Raw genomic sequence first — 21166 nt, forward strand, 5'->3', positions numbered from 1 at the left:
AGTATAGTTTGAAGTCAGGTAGCGTGATACCTCCAGCTTTGTTCTTTTTGCTTAAGATTGTCCTGGCTATACAGGGTTTTTTTTGCTTCCATACGAAATTTAGAGTAGTTTTTTCTAATTCTGCAAACAACCACTGTGGAAGACAGTGTGGTGATTCCTTGAGGAATACCATTCTGGTTCCTTGAGGAACCAGAAATACCATTTGACCCAGCAATCCCATTACCGGGTATATATCCAATGGATTATAAATTATTCTACTATAAAGACACATGCATACATATGTTTATGCAGCACATTTACAATAGCAAAGACTTGGAACCAACCCAAATGCCCATCAATGATAGACTGGATAAAGAAAATGTGGCACATATACACATGGGATACTATGCAGCCATAAGAAAGAATGAGATCATGTCCTTTGCAGGGACATGGATGAGGTTGGAAGTCATCATTCTCAGCCAACTAACACAGGAACAGAAAACCAAACACCACATGTTCTCATTTTGTAAGTCGGAGTTGAACAATGAGAACACATGGACACAGGGAGGGGAACAACACACACTGGGGCCTGTCGGGGTGTGGAGGACAAGGGGAGGGAGAGTATCAGGACAAATACCTAATGCATGAGGGGCTTAAAACCTAGATGATGAGTTGATAGGTGCAGCAAACCACCATGGCACATGTATACCTATGTAACAAACCTGCACATTCTGCGTATGTATCCTAGAGTTTAAACAAAAAAAAAAAAGAAAGAAAAAAAGGAAGAAAGGAAACCTTAAAAAAAAAAAAAAAGAATTGAGATACATCTGCAGAAACTGAATTCCCAAAAATAAAGAAACGTAAAAGGTTAAGATATGTGGTTAAATTACTGAATCCATGGCAATTTACGGCAAACCTTTTTTAAAATCTCTATAATACATCTTAAACTGTGAGGTTTACTAACTCTAAAATATAATCTTGCACCAATTCCTTTTGTTAGTAACATGCGTTTTTTCTCTTTTGAATATATTCGAGTGTAGCATAATCCCTGTTCCTGTATGACTGCACGTAAGATATAAAAACAACTTTAAATCTTGTGCAGTGGGTTACATAATATCCAATATTAATATAAACCCAGACACCTCCACTCCCCCAAATCAAATCAAGTAAGTTTCCATGATATATTCAATACACGCTACAGAGAGAATTCTGATATCAACCCTTTACCTCCAATTTCCCCAGATGACGATTAGTAGTAGGGAGAGTACTTGCTGACTTCACGTACTCCCTGGGTTCAGGGAAAAGATGTCTTTTTATACAACTAAGGACTCAAGAAACTGATGTCAAACTAAACTCATCACTGCTAAATAAGAGTGGCGATGTACACACACAGATCCTACAGAGAGGCTCTCCTACAACTCAGAGCTCTTGCTCTGGACACCAAGGCCATCAGGTACTAATTAACTAGTGTGTTCTGTCAATACTTTCATGCTTTTCTTTTATTAATTGATCATTTTGCCATATTAATGATACTAGTACAGTGGCTTTGAATTCCCTCGAGTGCTTTACCCCTGAGATAGGAAAAAACCAGTAAAGAAGATATGAGAAAGAAAATGTCACAGATTATCTTTAACTATCTCTTATTTGAATCAATGCTAACACTGCTTCCTATAAAAGTTACCTATTTCTTTTATTTGCAGAAATGCTCCTGTGGACCTAAAATGTACAACTGTTCTTTAAATAAAACTTCAACTGATTTAACTTTATAAGCTACAGGAAACAACAAGTGAAATGAAATATACTAACGTATATAGGTATACAGGTATGTAACATTCTCATATATAGTTGTTCAAAATTAATGATGGGATTGCATACCTAAGGCTAGAGAGGTGACAAGAACCCTTAATTCTAACTACCTAATGATGAGAGAAAGTCACCTAAATGAAGCTCAATAAACAAGATAAGTGACCTTAATACTGACAGGGGAAAAAAGGGGTAAAAGAAGAAAAATAAAGCATTTAATAACTGTAGTTAGTCAATGAACTTAATATACTATTTTTGAAATAAAGGCCTAAGTAGGCTTCTTAGGATATCAAGAAATAAAAATCGGACCAGGCATGGTGGCTCACGCTTATTATTCCAGCACTTGGGAGGCCAAGATGGGCAGATCACAAGGTCAAGAGTTCAAGACCAGCCTGGCCAACATGGCAAAACCCCGTCTCTACTAAGAGTACAAAAATTAGCCAGGCGTGGTGGCAAGCGCCTGTAATCCCAACTATTCAGAAGCCTGAGGCAGGAGAATTGCTTGAACCCGGGAGGCAGAGGTTGCAGTGAGCTGACATCACACCACTGCACCCCAGCCTGGGCGACAGAGCAAGACTCTGTCTCGGGGGGGAAAAAAGAGAAACATATATCCTCTGAGATAATTTTTGATTTTCATTATTGCAAATCACTGTTATTCTGAAGCGGCTGTTAAAAAGTTAGTGTGGAAATGCTGTTAGGACCATGCAGTTGTAATTTTCTAATGAATCTGAATATAGTTTAGATAGGCAAGAGAGAGATGCACATTGACTGACTTTGGCTGTGTTTTGTTGTTGTTTTGCTTTATTTTCCATGAGATGCTCACTTGCTTAAAACATGATCATGTTACAAAAAGTTAGGTATCAGAGTACTGCAATTGTGTCCTTTATACTTTGACACTGCATTAAGATTACGAAAACTAAAAAAAAAAAAAAAAAAAATCACAAAGGTAAAGTCAAGTACAACACACTACTGCCACCTATTGCTTAGCAAAATATTGCCTAAAGAAGCAGTCAATGATTCATTTATCTTTTATGCAAGTTAACAAATGAAACATGGTTTTTTAAATGTTTTTAAACCCTTTTAAGGTTTTGTGCTTTAGAGAAAATATAACCCACATGTAAGACTAGCATGCTAAAAATGTTTATCCATCAAAAAATACTTATCTACTACCTTGTAACAAACCAGATATTGTGCCAGCCAATGAAGATACCATGATGATTAAATGGGGATCCCTATCCTTGAGGGACTCATAGTCTAGTGGTAAAGAGTACGCATGTCAACAATTTATTATAATGCATTGGGAAGGATGAGGTTCATGAATAAGATGACAGCATGAAAAAGTTTTCACTTGGAGTAAGTTGGGGACAGTTTTATAATAAAGGTCATATATGACTAGGTTTTGAAGGATGCATAGGGTTGGCTATGGAGAAACTGTGGAGGATCGGGGAGGAAAGGGTATTCCAGGGAGAAGGAAGTAGCAAATACAAGACAAGAAAGTACTAAAATGGGCATTAGAGTTATGAAATGCAGAACTGTAAGTCAGACCGAGAATGAGTGAAAGAGTGGTTGGACAGGGAAAAGGGAGATGAAGTGGAAAAGCTAGACTGGGGTCAAATCATAGGGAGATTTTTAGTTTGCCAAGAAATGTGGATATGCCCATAATTAAAACTCCACATTATTTTCATGATAGGAACATAATCATATTTTTGTTTCAAAGACAAAAACAATTCTAAACTGATAGTAGGATGGAATGGGTAAGAGGATAGGTAGGTAGATTGGCAATAAAGAAACCACTGTGCTACGGCAGCACTCCTGAGGAACTATGCTAAGGCTGCTGACGATCAAAGGTGGGAGTCAGACAAGGGGAAACGTAGGAAGTAGGGGACATAAATTTGGAATTCACTCATGCAGCAGATAAAGCTAAAGGAATACACAGAGAGCAGTCTGTCTCAACTTTTTTGAGTTTTGAACTCCTCTAAGAATCTGATAAAATTTGCATATAATTGAGGGGTTAACAGACCTCCCAAGTCCCCTGAGACTCAGAAGAAGAATCCTTGATTTCGTGTTAAGTCAAGAGGGTCAAATAAAACTCAGAAGAACAGTGACATTTATATCACAAGGAGGAACAGACGCTGGAAAAGAAAATAGAGCAGTGCTTAGACAGGCAAGAAGATAATCAGGAAAGACATGCTCCTGCCCATAGAGGAAGAAATTTCAAATTTCAAGACTTATGACAATATCAGATGTCACAGTAAATCCACTATGTTTGGCAAATAAGGAACACTGGCCACTTTAGTAGTCACCGTTTAGAAGACTGACAGTGGTGAAAGGGAGTAGGCTGAGAAGCCAATGGATAGTAGTCAATTAATGTTTCGCAAGAAGAAAGGAGTGACAGTTCGAAGAACCAAGGTCAATGGAGAATTTTTTTGAAGACATTTTACTGGATGAGTGGAAAAAGCTAATGGAAAGGGGAAATTAAAGATACAAGAGATAACTGGAGCAACATTGATTTTTAAAATACTAAAAACTGAGTTTTGATTCTGGTTCTGTTATTACAAATCTTATGATCCTAGAAAAGTTATTCAACTGCATAAAATTTCCTCATTTGAAAAATGAAAAGAATGTTTGCCAAACTATAAGCTACTCATGAGAGCAAGGACCTTTGCCCATATTCACCACTAAATCCACAGCACCTAGCACAGTGCCTGACACATTACAAGACCCTTAATATTTAGTCAGTGAATAAAAAATATGTCCGCATACTTCACAGTGTTTTGTAAAAACTAAATTACACAGTATGAGTAAATATATTTTGAACAAAATTTAATTTTTTTTCAAAATGGGGTGTACAGTCAGAATGACTATCATCTAAAAGTAAAAAATAATGGATGCTGGTGAGGCTACAGGTAAAAGGGAATGCTTATACACTGCTAGTGGGAATGCAAATGAGTTCAGCTACTGTGGAAAGCTGTTTGGTGTTTCCTCAAAGAACTTAAAACAGAACAATCATTCGACCCAGCAATCCCATTACTGGGTATAAAACCAATGGACTATAAATCCTTCTACCACAAAGACACATGGGACATGAATGTGTATGTTCATTACAGCACTATTCACAATAGTAAAGACAAAGAATCAATCTAAATGCCCATCAACGTTAGGCTGGATCAAGAAAATGTGGTACATATATTAATACAACATGGAAAACTATGTAGCCATAAAAAAAAAGAACGAGATCATTCCTTTCCAGCAACATGAATGGAGATGGAGGCCACTCTCCTAAGTGCACTAATACAGGAACAGAAAACCAAATACTGCATGTTCTTATTTATTAAGGTGGAACTAAACACTGAGTACATATGGACACAAAGGAGGGAACAATAGACACCAGTTCCTACTTGAGAGTGGAGGGTAGGAAGAGGGTGAGGATCAACAAATTACCAATTGGGGGTACTATGCTTATCACCTGAGTGACAAAATAATCTATACATCAAACCTCTGCAACATGCAATGTAACCTGCAATAATGTTATAACAAAACAGCTTTTTGTTTGTTCCACTTTTTTTTTGTATTTTAAAGCATTACTTTTGATTTTACCTTCGTATCAATTCCTCTCTTCTGCTTTCTTTTGATTTACTCTATTTTCCTTTTTCTAACTTTTTACCTGGGTTTTAATTCATTTATTTTTTTCTCCTTATTTACATAAGTATTTAATGCTATAAATTTTATTTGATAATTATTTTAGCTGTATTTCACAGATGCTAACATAACATTTGTTAAATATGGTTCCTTTTGTTTTACATTTTTCTTTGAGTCAAGAGTTGTTTAGAAACTATTTTTTAACTTCAGAGTGCAATGGTATTTTGGTTTTTATTTTATGAATACCTATCAAACATCTGTATTATGAAAAAAAAAAGTGTGGTGGAAGAGGAGGGCCATCATAGCAAGCCTTCCAACATAATTAGTTGATCCTCGTTAATCACGGATTCCACATTTGCAAATTCATCTACTTCCTAATATTTATTTATAACCCCCATATCAATACTAGCAATGCTTTCTTGGTCACTGGTGACATGTGCAGACTGGTGAAAAACTTGAGTCACTTGACATGCATCTTCCCAGCTGAAATTAAGCAAGGTAATGCTATGCCTCCTTCTTTCAGCTCTCACACTGCAAGTATCCTTTTCACAGTCTATTTAGGTGCCATGATTTTTGCATTTTTGTACCTTTTGTTGGCAATTTTGCCATTTCAAATGGCTCCCAATTAGTGTATTAAGTGTTGTTTAGTGTTCCTAAGAGCAAGAAGCCCATGATGTGCCTTATGGGGAAAACACATATGCTTAGGTAAGTGTCACTCACGCATGAGTTACAGTGCTGTTAACCGTAAGTTCAATGTTAAATAAATCAACAATATATATTAAATAACATGTTATAAACAAAAACAAACATAAAACAAAGACTTTTATTGATCACCTGAGGAAACTGTGAGCAGAGGCTCTCAGGAACCTAACCCTACATTTCCCCAAGGATCAATGTTTTTTTTTATTATTTGCTAATTCAGTGTTTGTGGCAACTTCAAAGAACATAACTACAGCAAATAACCAGAATAGATGGTACAATAATATAAATATATATTACAATTAATTTATACCTTGTCTTAGTCTACTTTATGCTGCTATAACAAAATATCTGAGACTGGGTAATTTATAAAAAACAGAAATGTATTGGGTCACAGTTCTGGAGGCTGTGAAGTCCAAGATCGAGGTGCAAGCAGGTCAGAGCCCAGTATCTCTGCTTCCAAGATGACACCATGCATGCTGCATCCTCTAAAGAGGAGGGTTATGCTGAATCCTCACATAGCACGGATACAGCCCAAGAGAGAGCAAGAGGGAACTGAACTTGCCCTTTTCTAATGGTCCCAATCCTACCCATGAGGGTGGAGCCCTCACAGCTAATCACCTCGTAAAACTCCTACCTCTTAACACCATTACAACAGTGATTACATATCAACATGAGTTTTAGACAGGGCAAATATTCAAACCACAGCACACCTTGCCTGCTTTTAGAGAGTGCTCTTGGTCCTTTCTCTATTGCCATACCCCACAATGTCCTTAGCTAAGAGGATCTGCATATAAGTCTCCTATGTGCCCTGTTACAGGTTATGTTTCACTCCTTCTAGGGTCTCAGGACAAAAGAATCCCCTGCCCAAACAGCCTGAAGTCAAGACGAAGCTTATATCTCTGGCTGTGGGTAGAAAAAGAAGCAAGGTAGGACAAGTGGTAGCTGTCTCTGTACTGCTGCATTTGGGCATAGAAGCCCAAGGACTCTGTCTTAGTCCATTTGGACTGCTACAACGTAAAAACCATAGACTGGGTTGCTTAAATAACAATGATATATTGCCTAAATCAAGGCACTAGCAGATTTATTGTTTGGTGAGGGCCTGCTTCATAGATGGCTTCCTCTGTCCTCACATTGTGAAAGAAGTGAGGGAGATGGGGCGCAGTGGCTCATGCCTCTAATCCCAACACTTTCAGAGGCCGAGGCGGGCAGATCACCTGAGGTCAGAAGTTTGAGACCTGCCTGGCTGACATGGTGAAACCCCATCGGGAGGCTGAGGTGGGAGAATCTCTTGAACCTGGGAGGCAGAGGTTGCAGTGGGCTGAGATCAAACCATTGTGCTCCAGCCTGGGCGATAGAGTGAGACTCCGTCTCAAAAATTAAAAAAAAAAAAAAAATTGTGAGGGATTTCTCTAGTTTCTCTTATATAAGGGCATTAATCTCATTCACAAGGGCTCTACCCTCATGATCTAATCACCCCCGAAAGGCCCTGCCTCCTAATGTCGTCACACTGGGGGTTAGGAATTCAACATTTCAATTTGGGGGAGACATAAGGATTCAGTCCATAAGAAACTCAAATAATTCTAAATTTAATCCTGGTCTTCCAGGTCTATATGAAGGTATATTTGTAAGGAAAATATATTTTTAAGATAGAATATCAACATATTTTATTTAATTTTAGCTTGATTGATAATGTTTATGCAAGCATGTGGTATGTAGACTTTATAATATTTCTCTGGGTCTAAAACTATTAGGAGTGGGCCTTATTACTTGGTATATATTTAATCTTTATGAGTACATAGTAGGTATATATATTTAGGGATTACATAAGGTATTCTGATACAGGCACACAACACATAATAGTCACAGCAGGGTAAATGGGGTATCCATCACCTCATTTATCCTTTATGTTACAAACAATCCAATTAAACTCTTTTATTTTTAAATGCACAATAAATTATTGTTGACTGCAGTCACCCTGTCGTGCTGTCAAATACATCTTATTCATTCTATCTAGCTCTATTTTTTATAACCATTAACCATCCCCACTGCCCTCTCCCCTACCTATCTACCCTCTCCAGCCTCTGGTAACCATTATACTATTCTCTATCTCCGTGAGCTCAATTGTTTTAATTTTTATTTCCCACAAATAAGTAAAAACATGCAAAGTTTGCATTTCTCTGCCTGGCTTATTTCACTTAATATAATGTCCTCCTCTTTCCATGCATGTTGTTGCAAATGACGAGATCTCACTTTTATGGCTGAATAGTACTCTGTGGTGTATATATACATTTTTAAATCCATTTGTCTGTTGATGTACAATTAAGTTGCTTCCAAATTTTGGCTATTGTGAATAGTGCTGTCATAAACATGGGAGTGCAGATATCTCTTTGATACACTAATTTCCTTTTTCTGGAGTATATAACTAGCATGGGATTGCTGAATCATATGGTAGTTCTACTTTAAGTTTTTTGAGGAACCTCCAAACTGTTGTTCATAGTGGTTGCACTAATTTAGTTCCCATCAAATGGGTACAAGGTTTCCCTTTTCTCTGCCTCCTCACCAGCATTTGTTATTGCCTTTTTAATAGAAGTCATTTTAACTGGGGTGGGATGACATTGCCTCATAGTTTTGATTTTTATTTCACTGATGATCAATGATGTTGATTGAACAACTTTTCATACACCTGTCTGCCATTTGTACATCTTCTTTTGAGAAATGTCTATTAAGTTTTTTGCCCATTTTAAAATCAAATTTTTCACCTATTGTTTAAGTTCCTTATACATTCCGGTTATTAACCCCTTGTCAGATGGTTGAGTTGCTCTAACTAGGACTTACAGTACTATGCTGAATAACAGCAGTGAGAGAGGGCATCTTTGTCACGTTCCGGATCTTAGAGCAGCCTTTCAGTTTTTCCCTATTCAATATAACACTAGCTATGGGTTTGTCCTATATGGTGTTTATGATATTCAGGTATGTTCCTTCTATAACCAGTTTCTCAAGGGTTTTTACATTGATGTGATGTTGAATTTTATCAAATGCTTTTTCGGTATCAATTGAAATGATTATATGGTTTTTATCCTTCATTCTGTTAATAAGATGGATCACATTGATTGCTCTGTGTATGCTGAACCATCCTTGCATCTGAGGGATAAATCCCACTTGGTCACAAAGAATGATCTTTTTAACATATTGTTGAATTTGGTTTGCTAGTATTTTGTTGAGGATTTTTACACAGTCATCAGAAATATTGGCCTACAGTTTTCTTTTTTTGATGTGTCTTTGTCTGGTTTTGGTATCAGGGTAATACTGGCCTTGTAGAGTGAATTTTGAAGTATTTTCTCCTCCTGTATTTTTCAGAATAGTGTAGTAGGATTGGTATTAGTTCTTTAAATGTTTGGTAGAATTCAGCAGTGAATCCACTGAGTCCTGGGTTTTTCTTTACTGGGAGATTTTATTATTATTTTTTTCAGAGTCTCTGAAACACTATAATTCTTTTAAGCTAGACTACATGATAAATATAATAATGCCCTAAATCATCCTTCATATATTTCCTATCAGCTAGGTAAATCAGAAGATAATTAGAAAGTTATTTTAAGATTTCTTTCAGCCTGGCACAGTGGCTCATGCCTGTAATCCCAGCACTTTGGGAGGCTGAGGCGGGTCGATCACCTGAGGTCAGGAGTTCAAGACCAGCCTGGCTAACACGGTGAAACCCCATCTCTACTAAAAATACAAAAAAAGAAAAAAAAATCAGCTGGGTGTGGTAGCGGCGCCTGTAATCCCAACTATTTGAGAGGCTGAGGCAGGAGAATCTCTTGAACCGGGGAGGCGGAGGTTGCAGTGAGACTAGATCGTACCACTGCACTCCAGCCTGGATGACAGGGTAAGACTGTCTCAACAGAAAAACAAAAATTTCTTTCTTTCACTGTCTGTAAAAGGAAACTGTGGAGCATTTATACTCAGATTTTCCAACTTAAAAGCATTATCAATGATGACATTTTAAACAAGCCGTAAAGGGGATATTTTTCATCTTAAAAACAAGGCAAATGAGAGACACATTACCACTGCAGTCTCAATTAATTGTTCCGTTTAAATTGCAAGCATTATGAGTCAACAAATCAATCTTGGATTGCCAAAAGTTACTTACAGTATGTTAAATTAAGAAAAAAATTCTCAGACTTGGTGGGTCAGCGAGAGCAGTGGTCCTCAACCTTTTTGGCACCAGGGACCAATTTTGTGGAAAACAATTTTTCCATGGATGGGGGTGTAGGGAGTATGGTTTCAGAATGAAACTGTTCCACCTCAGATCATCAGGCATTAATTAGATTCTCACAAGGAATGTGCAGCCTACATTCCTTACATGCACAGTTCACAATCGGGTTTGTGCTCCTATGAGAACCTAATGCCTCAGCAGATCTGACAGGACGCAGAGCTCAGGTGGTAACACTCGCACACTGGCTCCTCACCACCTGCTGCATGGCCTGGTTCCTAACTGGCCACGGACCAGTACTGGTTCGCAGTCTGGGGGTTGGGGATCCCTGAGCTAGAAGACAATTGAAAATATAATAAGAGAAAGAAAAAAATGAACAAATACCAGAGCTGGCTTTAGAGAGTAATGTAGTATAAGCATCTCATTTTTACAGATGAAGAAACTCAGGTCCATGGAGTTTATGTATGTTAAGACACACCTTAGTTGTCCTAGCACAATTGTAGTGGAAATGGGTAAGATAAAAGAAAATGAACTTCTTAACATATTTTTACATTCCTCAGGAATTGGGGAAGTAAATGTCATTAACTAATAATCAGGCATGGTAAGAACTCAGGTTTCCACAACACCACACTGCCACCTTTCAAACTTTTCACCAAGTGTCTAGTGTAATTTCCTTCCCTCCCTCTAGAGTTCATGCTTAACTTTTCACTAGTCTGTATCTTTAACATAAATACTACCTTTTCTCTAAAGACATAATCTATTATTGCTGCATTTATGCGGTAGAAATATTTTTAAAAAAACACTGGAAAAGTAACTGACTGCCTGCTTTTTTTAATGCAGTTTTCAAAGTATATGTAAAGTCATAATTTCTTGCTACTTGTCAGTATGTTACTTAATCCTTGCTGCTTGTCAGTATGTTACTTAATCTCTGAGCCTTGGTTTACCCATCTATATATTAGGAATAATAATGATATTGTACTTTGCAGAGTTAAATGAGTTAATTCACATGAAGTGATTACAAGAGTATCTGAAACTCAGTGCCACGTTAGCTAAAGTTATTATTCATTTAAAATGCTATTCCTACCACTTTTATCATCAAAAAGAATTGTTTATAATAGAGTCTCTCTATGACATAACTATTTATTGTTACATATCGTGCATTCTATATGTTAATAATACCTAGATGACAGCTAAACAGTTAACTATGGTAACAGAAATTATAATGTGGACTACAAGACAAGTTATATCTTCCTGATTTTTACTTAGCACGCTCCTAGATGTTTTTCACAAAATTTCTCTTAATGCCTAAGTACCTTTCCTGTAATCAAGATCACTTTTGCTTTGTAATGTACTCAAAAGACCTATTTAAAGAATTGTTCTTAACTCCCTTCTTTTCCAATGTGATAATTTTCTTCTGACTATAGTACAGGAACCCTTTCTACTTTCTTTTTCAAGACATTAAAGTCGATTACATAACTAGCTTAAAGCTAATCTATATATAACCATTTCTAATCAAATGAGACCCTCTGAATGCCCACTTAAGTATTAAGTGGTATTTTACACCCTTCCAACATTAAGAACAAGACCATCCTGCACACTCCTGACTCAAATTACATGGATTTTCTTTAAGATTATAGAACATATAACAGAAGCATATAATTTTCCAACACAATAACTCTTTTCCAATTGAAAAGTATCCTGTAATATTATCAGCATCAATGGGAAAAGACCCCCAGTTCTCAATTTGACAAAGCTTTTGAGATGAAGCTTTCTCCTAAGTAAATAGCAATTTTCACACGCATAACTGCAAAAAATATGGGAATAACATTACTAATTATTCTGGACCCTAGATCATTTCAAAGCAGTGGAGTACTATTCAAATTGTTTTTAATAGAAAACTAAAAAAAAAATTTAAAAATCAATTCACAATTGATTTACTAATAAGTAAAGTCCCTATTAATAAAACAATATTGAAAAATGTTGGTTCAATTACTTTTTTGATATATTGTAAATTATTACACAGCAGGCCAATATGTATGTCTATAATATGTAATATGTATGGTATGTGAATAATGTCTTTAAAATTAATTCTGCACTTTACGTGTGTGTATCTCTCTCTAAGTATTCTAAAATATCTCAATTAGTAAGAATTTTTTCAGAATCAGGACCCTGAGTAAGCATTACATTGACAAAAAATTGAAATAAGGAAACAGTATTTATTAAATCAACATGTATTGTAAACTTAGTAGCCTACGATTTAGCAATATTTTATCCAAACAACTAATTGTGTAGGAGGTGCTAAATTCAGTCTTCTGAACTTAGAAAAGTACATGTAGTACATTTGCCTTTTTAAAAAATTAGATACAAAATGCTGTTAGTCTAATGTAATTTTATTCTCCAACTGTTTTGTGACACTGTTGAAAAACACAGACTAACAAAATGTGATCATTCTAACTGGGAAACAAGAAAATGAATTTTAAAAGCCTGTTTTTGTTTTTAAAAATCTGATAAACATTATAAATAATATGATTTTCCCTTATAATTTTCTCCTTAAATCTATTAGAAAGTCTAAACTTATGCAAAAAGAGTAAGAAAAATAAATTTCACTTCATAAGCCATAAAAAACTAGAGCCTTTCAAAATTATAAGAAAGTAGTAATTATGTCTGACCTTCCATAATACTTAATTAACTGTGCATAAATGAGGTCCGTGGAAATCCAGAAAAAATAAAAATTATGCCTTTAAACAACAGTAAACCCTTTTAGATGGCAATTATGAGAAGTGTGATATAATGGGAGAGAATTTAGAGTCAGAGGATACATGATCAAGCCTAGCTCATAACCTTTACTAATTCTGTTTCTGACAAACCACTTAACTGTAACTAAGCCTTCATGTTCTCAAGTACAAATATAGGGGTAACAAAGCCTACCTTACAGAAGATAAAACCAGATGTGAAAGCATTTGTAAACTGCTAAGTACAATACACATGCTACTAATTATACACTTACTACTCTATACTTCCTTGCCTTCTTAAACAGAATTAAACAAACATAACTCATGGCCATAATTATGATTATAAATTATTGTGCTAAACTGTAATATGAGGACCACTGATACATTAACCTAGGCAAAAGAAGGGCAAAATGCTATGAGATGGTGTATTAATCCATTTTCACACTGCAGATAAAGATATACCCGGGACAGAGTAATTTATAAAGAAAAAGAAGTTTAATGGATTCACAGTTCCCACATGGCTGGGGAGGCCTCACAATAATGGCAGAAGGCGAAAAGCATGTTTTATATGGCGGCAGGCAAGAGAGAATGAGAGCCAAGTGAAAGGGGAAACCCCTTATAAAACTGTCAGATTTTGAGAGACTTACTCACTACCATGAGGAGAACAATATGGGGGAACCCCTCCACCCCATGATTCAATTATCTCCCACTGGGTCCCTCCCACAACACATGGGAACTATGGGAGCTACAATTCAAGATGAGATTTGGGTGGGGACACAGCCAAATCATATCAGATGTATTGTCTCTTGTTGCCTGCTGCCAGGCTGTTAGCTGAGACTTCTTGCTCCCCTAGTATACATAGCTATCAACAAGAAGCCTTCCCCGAATAATGCTAGTTGAAATTCTCTCTCTTGTAATTTGCTGCTTCACTTCATCTCTCGCCCTTCTCAACAGACAACTTTGTCTTCTACTTCACAGAGAATAAAAAGAAGGTACCAAATGAGAGCTCAACTTTCTGCTACCAAACCTACAAACAAACTGCCTATTGCAACCATTCCTTCCTTCCTTCCTGTAACCGCCTATTCCTTCCTTCCTTCCTTCCTGTAACAATGAAGACAGGTCCGTCCTGTCTCTTACCTACAGCTAATCCTTCTACCTATGATTGAGATCCCATCCCTTTCTGCTTTTGTTAATTATTCAAACTCTCCTGTAACTTCAATCCCAAGCTTTTCCGTGGCTACTTCCCATACAGTGTAAACATGTTCAAGTCTTTCTCATCTTCTAAAAGAAAAGCAGTGGAAAAAATTTCAGCCTTTTATTACAGTCCACCTACCCTCATTCTCCTTATCTAAGAGCTACACCTCCCCTGTCCTAGAGAAATACCATGAAATGTACTACGGACATGGTAGAGAGCTGTGGAGGCACAATTACAACTAAGTTCATTTTGAAACAATGAGTGAGAATCAGGTGAGGCAGTGAATGGGCAGAGTGCAAATGCAAAGGCATATTGCCACAGACGGGTATCTGGCCACTAAAGGGAAAAGAAAATGGTTCAGAGCTTCCACTAAATGGCAAATTAATAAGACATAGGGTCTTGCTCTGTCGCCCAGGCTGGAGTGCAGTGACACAATCATATCTCACTGCAGCCTTGAACTCCTGGGCTCAAGCAGTCCTCCTGCTTCAGCCCCACGAGTAGCTAGGATTACAAGTGTGAGCCACAGCAACTGGCTCACACTTTCCTCCCACTGAAAATTCCTTGATAGTAACAGCAAAGGAATAATTTTTTTTTTAAAAAAAGGCATAAATGTGTATGAACAAAAAGGAGAGAAGAGAAAAAACAGGTGAAAGAACAGGAGAGAAGAGAAAAAAACAGGCGAAAGATACCAAAATGTGGAGAGATGTAAAATTAATCAATAAATAACAAATTCAGTGTACCTGCAAAAACTGAAACCTAAGTCTAAAGTGAAAGAGAAAAAGAAGTGAGTTCATTCACACAGAGGCAGGAGAAATTGAGGAATGGAAGGCATCAAGTACCTTTGAGAGTGGAGTTGAGGGGCAAAATTAAACAAGAGAAAGACTGGTTAAGACTAAAAAACTGGTTAGACCTCCACCTCTCTTCCTCACTATAAAGCCAGAAATCACAATTCATTTTATGAGGCTAGCATAACCATGATAATAAATTTAGACATAAACATTATGAGAAAAGAAAATTACAGACAAATATATAGCATGAAATTAAACATAAAAATCCATGACAAAATAATAGCAACTAGAATCCCTCCATGTATAAATATAATAATGCTTCATGATAAGTGAAGTTTGTTCATCCTAGGAATGAGAAGTGGGCTTAAGAAAAATCTACGTGATTCACCACATTAACAAACTAAATGAGAAAAATCAATAAATGATCAATAAATGCAAAATTCAATAAATGCAAAAAAAAAATCTAACAAATTTAAATACCTACTTATCATAAAAAGTCTTAGTAAAGTATTAATTGGAAGAATTTCCCCAAGCTGATAAAGGGCATTTTTAAAAACGGACAGTTAACAGTATACTTACTGGTAAAATATTGAAGGTTTTCCTCCTAAAATCAGGAACAAGGCAAGGATATCTGCTCTTAACACTTCAATAGAAGCATTTTAATAGAAGCAACATTTTAATAGAAGCAACATTTTAATAGAAGCAACATTTAATAGAAGCAACCAGCTAGTGCATTAAGGCAAGAAAGGGAAACAAAAGACGTACAGATTGTTAAGATGGAATTAAAACTCTCATTATTTGCAAATGACATAATTATGTTGGCAGAAAATTCTAAGAAATTGACAAAAATAGCTATTAAAATTAAAAAGCAAATTTACTTAGATTGTCAGATAAAAGACCAGTATATAAAAATAAGCTATAATTTTATATACTATCAATCGACAACTGAAAAATGAAATATTTTTTAAAATACCATTTACAATGGAACCAAAAACAAATAACTAGAAATTCAAAAAAAGATATGTAAGACCTCTACACTGAAAATTATAAAATACTGATGAGAGAAATGAAAGATAGCTTAAGTATGGATTCAAAGACTCAATATTATTAAGATGCCCATTCTACCAAAGTGGATATATATTATTGCAATCCCAGTTTAAAACTCAAGCAAGATTTTTTTGGAAGACACAAGCTGATTCTAAAATTTCTGTGGAAATATAAGCAAACTAGAATAACCAAAACAAACTTGAAAAGGAGAGTATTAGAGAACTAATTTTACAATGACTTTGAGACTGACTATAAATCTACAGTAATCAAGATGGAGGTATTAGTAAATGGATAAACATATAAAACAGAATAGAGTCCAGTAATAGACTCATACTGCCAAGATAGTCCAATGGAGAAAAAAGTTTTCAACAAATGATGCTGGAACAACTGAATATCTATACTGAGGAAAAATAAAAGCATGACCTCACATCTTACGCCATACACAGAAATAAGTCTAAAGGTAAAAGCAAATGACCACTTCTAGAAGAAAACATTGAAGAATATTCTCATAACCTTAGAGAAGATGGGAAGTATTAACTATAAAAACACACATTTGATAAATTATATTTTGTCAAAACAAAAAACTCTGCATCAAAAAGATGCCATGAAGAAAATGACCTGGTAAATCACAGACTAGGAGAAAATATATACCACATATATACAGAATCAAGAATATATTTAATTAAAAAAAAAACACTTCATAAAAGAAAATTATACAAATGACCAATTATCACATTAAAAAGGGCTCAACATCATTAGTCATCAGAGAAATTTTTAAAAGGCAACAACCCCACAATGGGGTATGACTACAGACACCGTAGAGTAGTCCAGTGATTCTCATGGGATGTGGCAATTTTGATAGGCAGGCAGCATTTTTAGTTGTTACTGACATCTAGGATCCTGCCACACATCTTACAAAGCACAGAACAGCCGAATAACAAAGAATTATCCTGCCCAAATGTCGATGGTGGCAAAATTGCAAAAACTCCCACAGCCAAAATGAAAGAGACCAATAACATCAAATATTGGCAAAGATGAAGAGCAACCAGAACTCTCTGACACATTGTCAGCGCATACGTAAAATGGTTTATCCACTTTGCTGTTTGACAGATACTACATATTATGTGCAGACTGCTTCTCATTGGCCAATTAAAGGCCAATATGGCCTACAAGAACCAGCATGATCCAGTCTACTTTTCCAGCCTCATCTCCCAATTAACTGAGTGAGGCACAAGGATGGTTTAATATTAGGATATTTTTCAATAAAGTCTACTTGATTCTGCTGACAGAAATTTTAAAAATTCTGAGGCAAAAGGTACCTTAAGGTCATTTAGTCTGACATACTTCCTAAAGTAAGAATATTAGTACAATCCTAATGATGAAAAACAGCTACTGTCTCTTACAATGAACATTAACAGTTTTGGCAAAACAACATTGATGTAACTGGTCTAAACTGAAGAGACAACAAATTCTATATAAATAATGGTTCTTTACTCTTTATAAACTGAGTTAACTGGACTTCAGTATAGAATTACAGACACTGCCTTAAGAAGCATCACAATACAGACTGAAAAAATGAATATAAAAGTTCAGAAAAATATACTTACAAACACTACAATTCATTTTTAAAAAAAAGAGTCAGCTGGGCGTGGTGGCTCATGCCTTTAATCCCACGACTTTGGGAGGCCGAGGCAGGAGGATCACTCGAGGTCAGGTGTTTGAGACCAGCCTGACCAATATGATGAAACCCTGTCTCTACTAAAAATACAAAAATTAGCTAGGCGTGGTGGCATGCACCTTAATCCCAGCTACTTGGGAGGCTGAGACAGGAGAATCGTTTGAACCTGGGAGGCGGAGGTTACAGTGAGCTGAGATCGTGCCACTGCACCCCAGCCTGGGCAACAACAACAACAACGAAAAGTCAACTGATAATTAGTGTATAAATGGTCTAAATCAGCATTACCCAATAGAAATATAATGTAAGTATAAATGCAGGCTACATATGTAATGTTAAAAAAGTAAAATGCAAGAGAAACAAACTTGGATATGTGCAAATACATGCATGCATATTATGCATATAAAACACAAAATAGCCAGTAATCCAAAATATTATCATTTCAACATATAATCCACATAAAAACTGTTCGATTAACTACAAAGAATTATCAGACAGGGACCTTAACTGTGATAAGTTTATTAAAGGATATAGTAGAAACAGTGGACAACATGTATAAAAAGATGAGAAAGAGATGGAAACTTTAAAAAAAGAGCCAGTAGAAATGCTAGATATGAAAACTAGATAAGAGATCAAGAATTCTTTTAAGAAGTTTATCAGCTGATGGACACCGTAGAGGAAAAATAAAACCAGTGAACTTTAATCAACATAATCAACATAAAATTTGTTAAATTATTTTAACTCTTTTAAAATACTGTCTTTAAAATCCAATGTAAATTTTACCCTTACAGTCCATCTCAAGTCAGGCTAGCCACATTTCAAGTGCTCAACAGCCACATGTGGCTAGTGGCTACTTTTGCTTATTATGTAACAACACTTATAAATATTTTACATGGATTATTTCATTTAATCCTCCCTTGGCACATATAAGAAAAAGTAACTTGTCCAAATTCTCAGATAGAGATGGACTCAAGATTCTAACTCAAGCAGCCTGACTCAGATCTCCTGCTCCTAACCAGGCTTTCCCACCTCAAATTAAGTTTTTCTGCAATATTACCGAAACGTTCAATTAAATCAGATTAATACCTGGATTCCTGCCACTGGTATCCTATTTTTTGGAAACCTAAATTTGTGCTTTCATATAAAAATTAATTTTTTTCCCCTCATGATTTAAAATCTGAAAGAAAAGACTTACCATTAATATGAGTTTTTGATATTTTTCTTTTAGGTCTGACATATTTGCAGATGGGTCTGCCCCTAGGATGCTGTACCAATCCTTTTTGGGCATCTGCTCAGCAGCCATCATCCATGGAACCAGAAGTGGGCCTTCTCAGATTAGCTGAATAGAAATATTAACGACAATTCATTACGGTTTGCCATGTATCTAAGAAAAAAGTAAGTACTACTTTTGTAAGTCCTTTAATATTTAGTCGAGTAAATCATGATTATAATGCAAACCTGAGAAAGCATATATTTTTATTTAAAATGCCCCAAGAATTCCACGTACAAGTGTACCGACAAGTATGGAAAATGTGTTAGGTGTTTCACGATATATGTTTATACCTTAATTAATAAATATACAACAGCATTTAAAAAAAGAATTTTATAATGAACTGGGTGGTGTATGAACCTTTAAGAAGGTATTTCTGCTAATCTTATGAAAAAACTGGCACACAAGTAAGCACTCACTAAACACGCTGGAGGAGCTTAATGAATATTTACAAAATGAACGAATAAAAAAAAAAGCAAAACAGAACACCAAAGAATTAAAATAAATTTGGGGGCATTCCTTCTGAATGTTTCTCGTTTGCTTTCCCTCCAGATTGCCTAGAGAGCATGATATGCGAAATAACGTCAGCACCAGCAGGTAGAGAACAAGAGTCCCCTGTTATTGGAGAGGCGCTGAGACCTCGCAAAGACAGAGTGAAACTCTCTACGCGAGGATGCGCCAGCCTTCCACGCTCCAGAAGAGAGACCCTACCAGGAGCCCCAGAAATCAGGCAACCTCTTCCCACAGCTATATACACTTAACGAAACAGCCGGGGACTCGGGAATCTTCTCCATTCACAGTCGGCTTTACCCACCCAGCTATTGGCGGGCACCCTCTCCGCGCTTTGTAGGACATCAGACCTACCTAACTTCACATATGCGCTGCCGCCCACTCCTTGCCTACTGTCGGCCAGAACTTGGGACCGGCTTCTTCTTCCGCCGGAAGTCACTGCGCCGACGTGTCCGCGTTTCTGGTCGAGCAGTTGTGGCGGTGGCGCCGCTGAGAAGCGACGCTCCGCCCACCCCGACGCGGTCGCTATGGTAACCAGTCACGGCTTCTATGGAGTGGCGTGTACTACCAGTAAGTTCCCGAACTGTGAAGAAAGGCGCCTTTGGCTTCGTTCTAAGTCTCTCTTGTCCCGGCCCCGCAACTGTAGTTTCTATCCTCCTCCTCAGCGAGCACCCCCTCGCCATCCCAGGCTTTCCCCGCCTTCTTCAAAGCTTCCTTCGTTTACCGTACCCTGAGCTACTCTCAATCTTTTCTGTTGGTGCTTGAACTCTGGGGTGAGAGAGGGGTGCGGGGGCAAGGATATGAGAAGGATGGGGAGACCTGATGCTACTCTCGTCCCTACAGTTCCTTTACAATGTTCTCATTCGAAAATTAAAAGAACTAAAACCTATGCCAGGTAGGGCTAGATTTGCGGGGGATGGGGTCGGTTTAATTTTTTTTCTGCAGAAGATATTCAACGTAATTATTAATGTTTCTTTTAGACCTTAGCAACCAACTTACAACATGAAAACGTTCCAAAATTCTTTCACATTTGCCATTTCACTTTGCTTTCATTTCAACCCAGTGAGACAAGTAAGGCAGGTGCTGTTATTCCCACTTTATTATAGATGAGGAAAGAAATCAAGAATCAAGGCCAAACAGCCAGTTGGGTAGCAGCAGAACAAGGACTCAGCAAGTTTACACATTCCCAGGGCAGCTATGCTCTCTTTCAAGCTTACAGAAAATAGAATGAACTGCTCTTCTTCGAAGCAGTTAGGGGGCATTGCATATGGGCACTGTTGGGGTTTGCTGTTGTTGCTGTTGGTGGTGTTGGTGGTGTTTTTCTCTCCTCTCTTTCTTCTCCCTTTCTGATTCCTGTGTTTCCTTTTATTACTTCTTTGTGCTGCTTGCTTTACATTAACACCTCTTCCCAGCATTGTACCTGACGATGAAAACTACATCTTATTTTTGGCCAGCATGACATAAATTTCACTTGGGAGATGTTTAAATGGTTTTGTTGTTACTGTTTAGATTTTGCTTTCCTTCTTTTTTATCCTTCTTCTACCAATCTGAATTTGAGAAGCAGTCAAGATAAACTTAAGCAGAATAAATAAAATAATCTAATATGATCAATTATT

At 36.7% G+C, this 21166-nt stretch overlaps 1 protein-coding gene across 3 annotated transcripts in view; it reads right to left on the reverse strand.

Moving 5' to 3' along the window:
• The window catches only part of DNAJC24 (DnaJ (Hsp40) homolog, subfamily C, member 24), a 60178-nt gene extending 40191 nt beyond the window's left edge, over nt 1–19987 (reverse strand). Inside the window, exons 1-2 of one of the 3 annotated variants that reach the window (XM_011965597.1) lie at nt 19905–19987; nt 18966–19109 (exon numbers count right to left, since the gene is read on the reverse strand). In XM_011965597.1, the coding sequence (XP_011820987.1) occupies nt 18966–19076 (111 nt within the window). In that variant the 5' untranslated portion in view covers nt 19077–19109; nt 19905–19987. The remainder of the gene's footprint in view (nt 1–18965; nt 19110–19904) is intronic. The other 2 variants (XM_011965598.1, XM_011965596.1) reach the window with 2 other exon arrangements.
• Between the last annotated feature and the right edge of the window lie 1179 nt (nt 19988–21166).

The sequence above is a fragment of the Mandrillus leucophaeus genome, unplaced genomic scaffold (assembly GCF_000951045.1).
Source record: "Mandrillus leucophaeus isolate KB7577 unplaced genomic scaffold, Mleu.le_1.0 Scaffold73, whole genome shotgun sequence".
NCBI lineage: Eukaryota > Metazoa > Chordata > Mammalia > Primates > Cercopithecidae > Mandrillus > Mandrillus leucophaeus.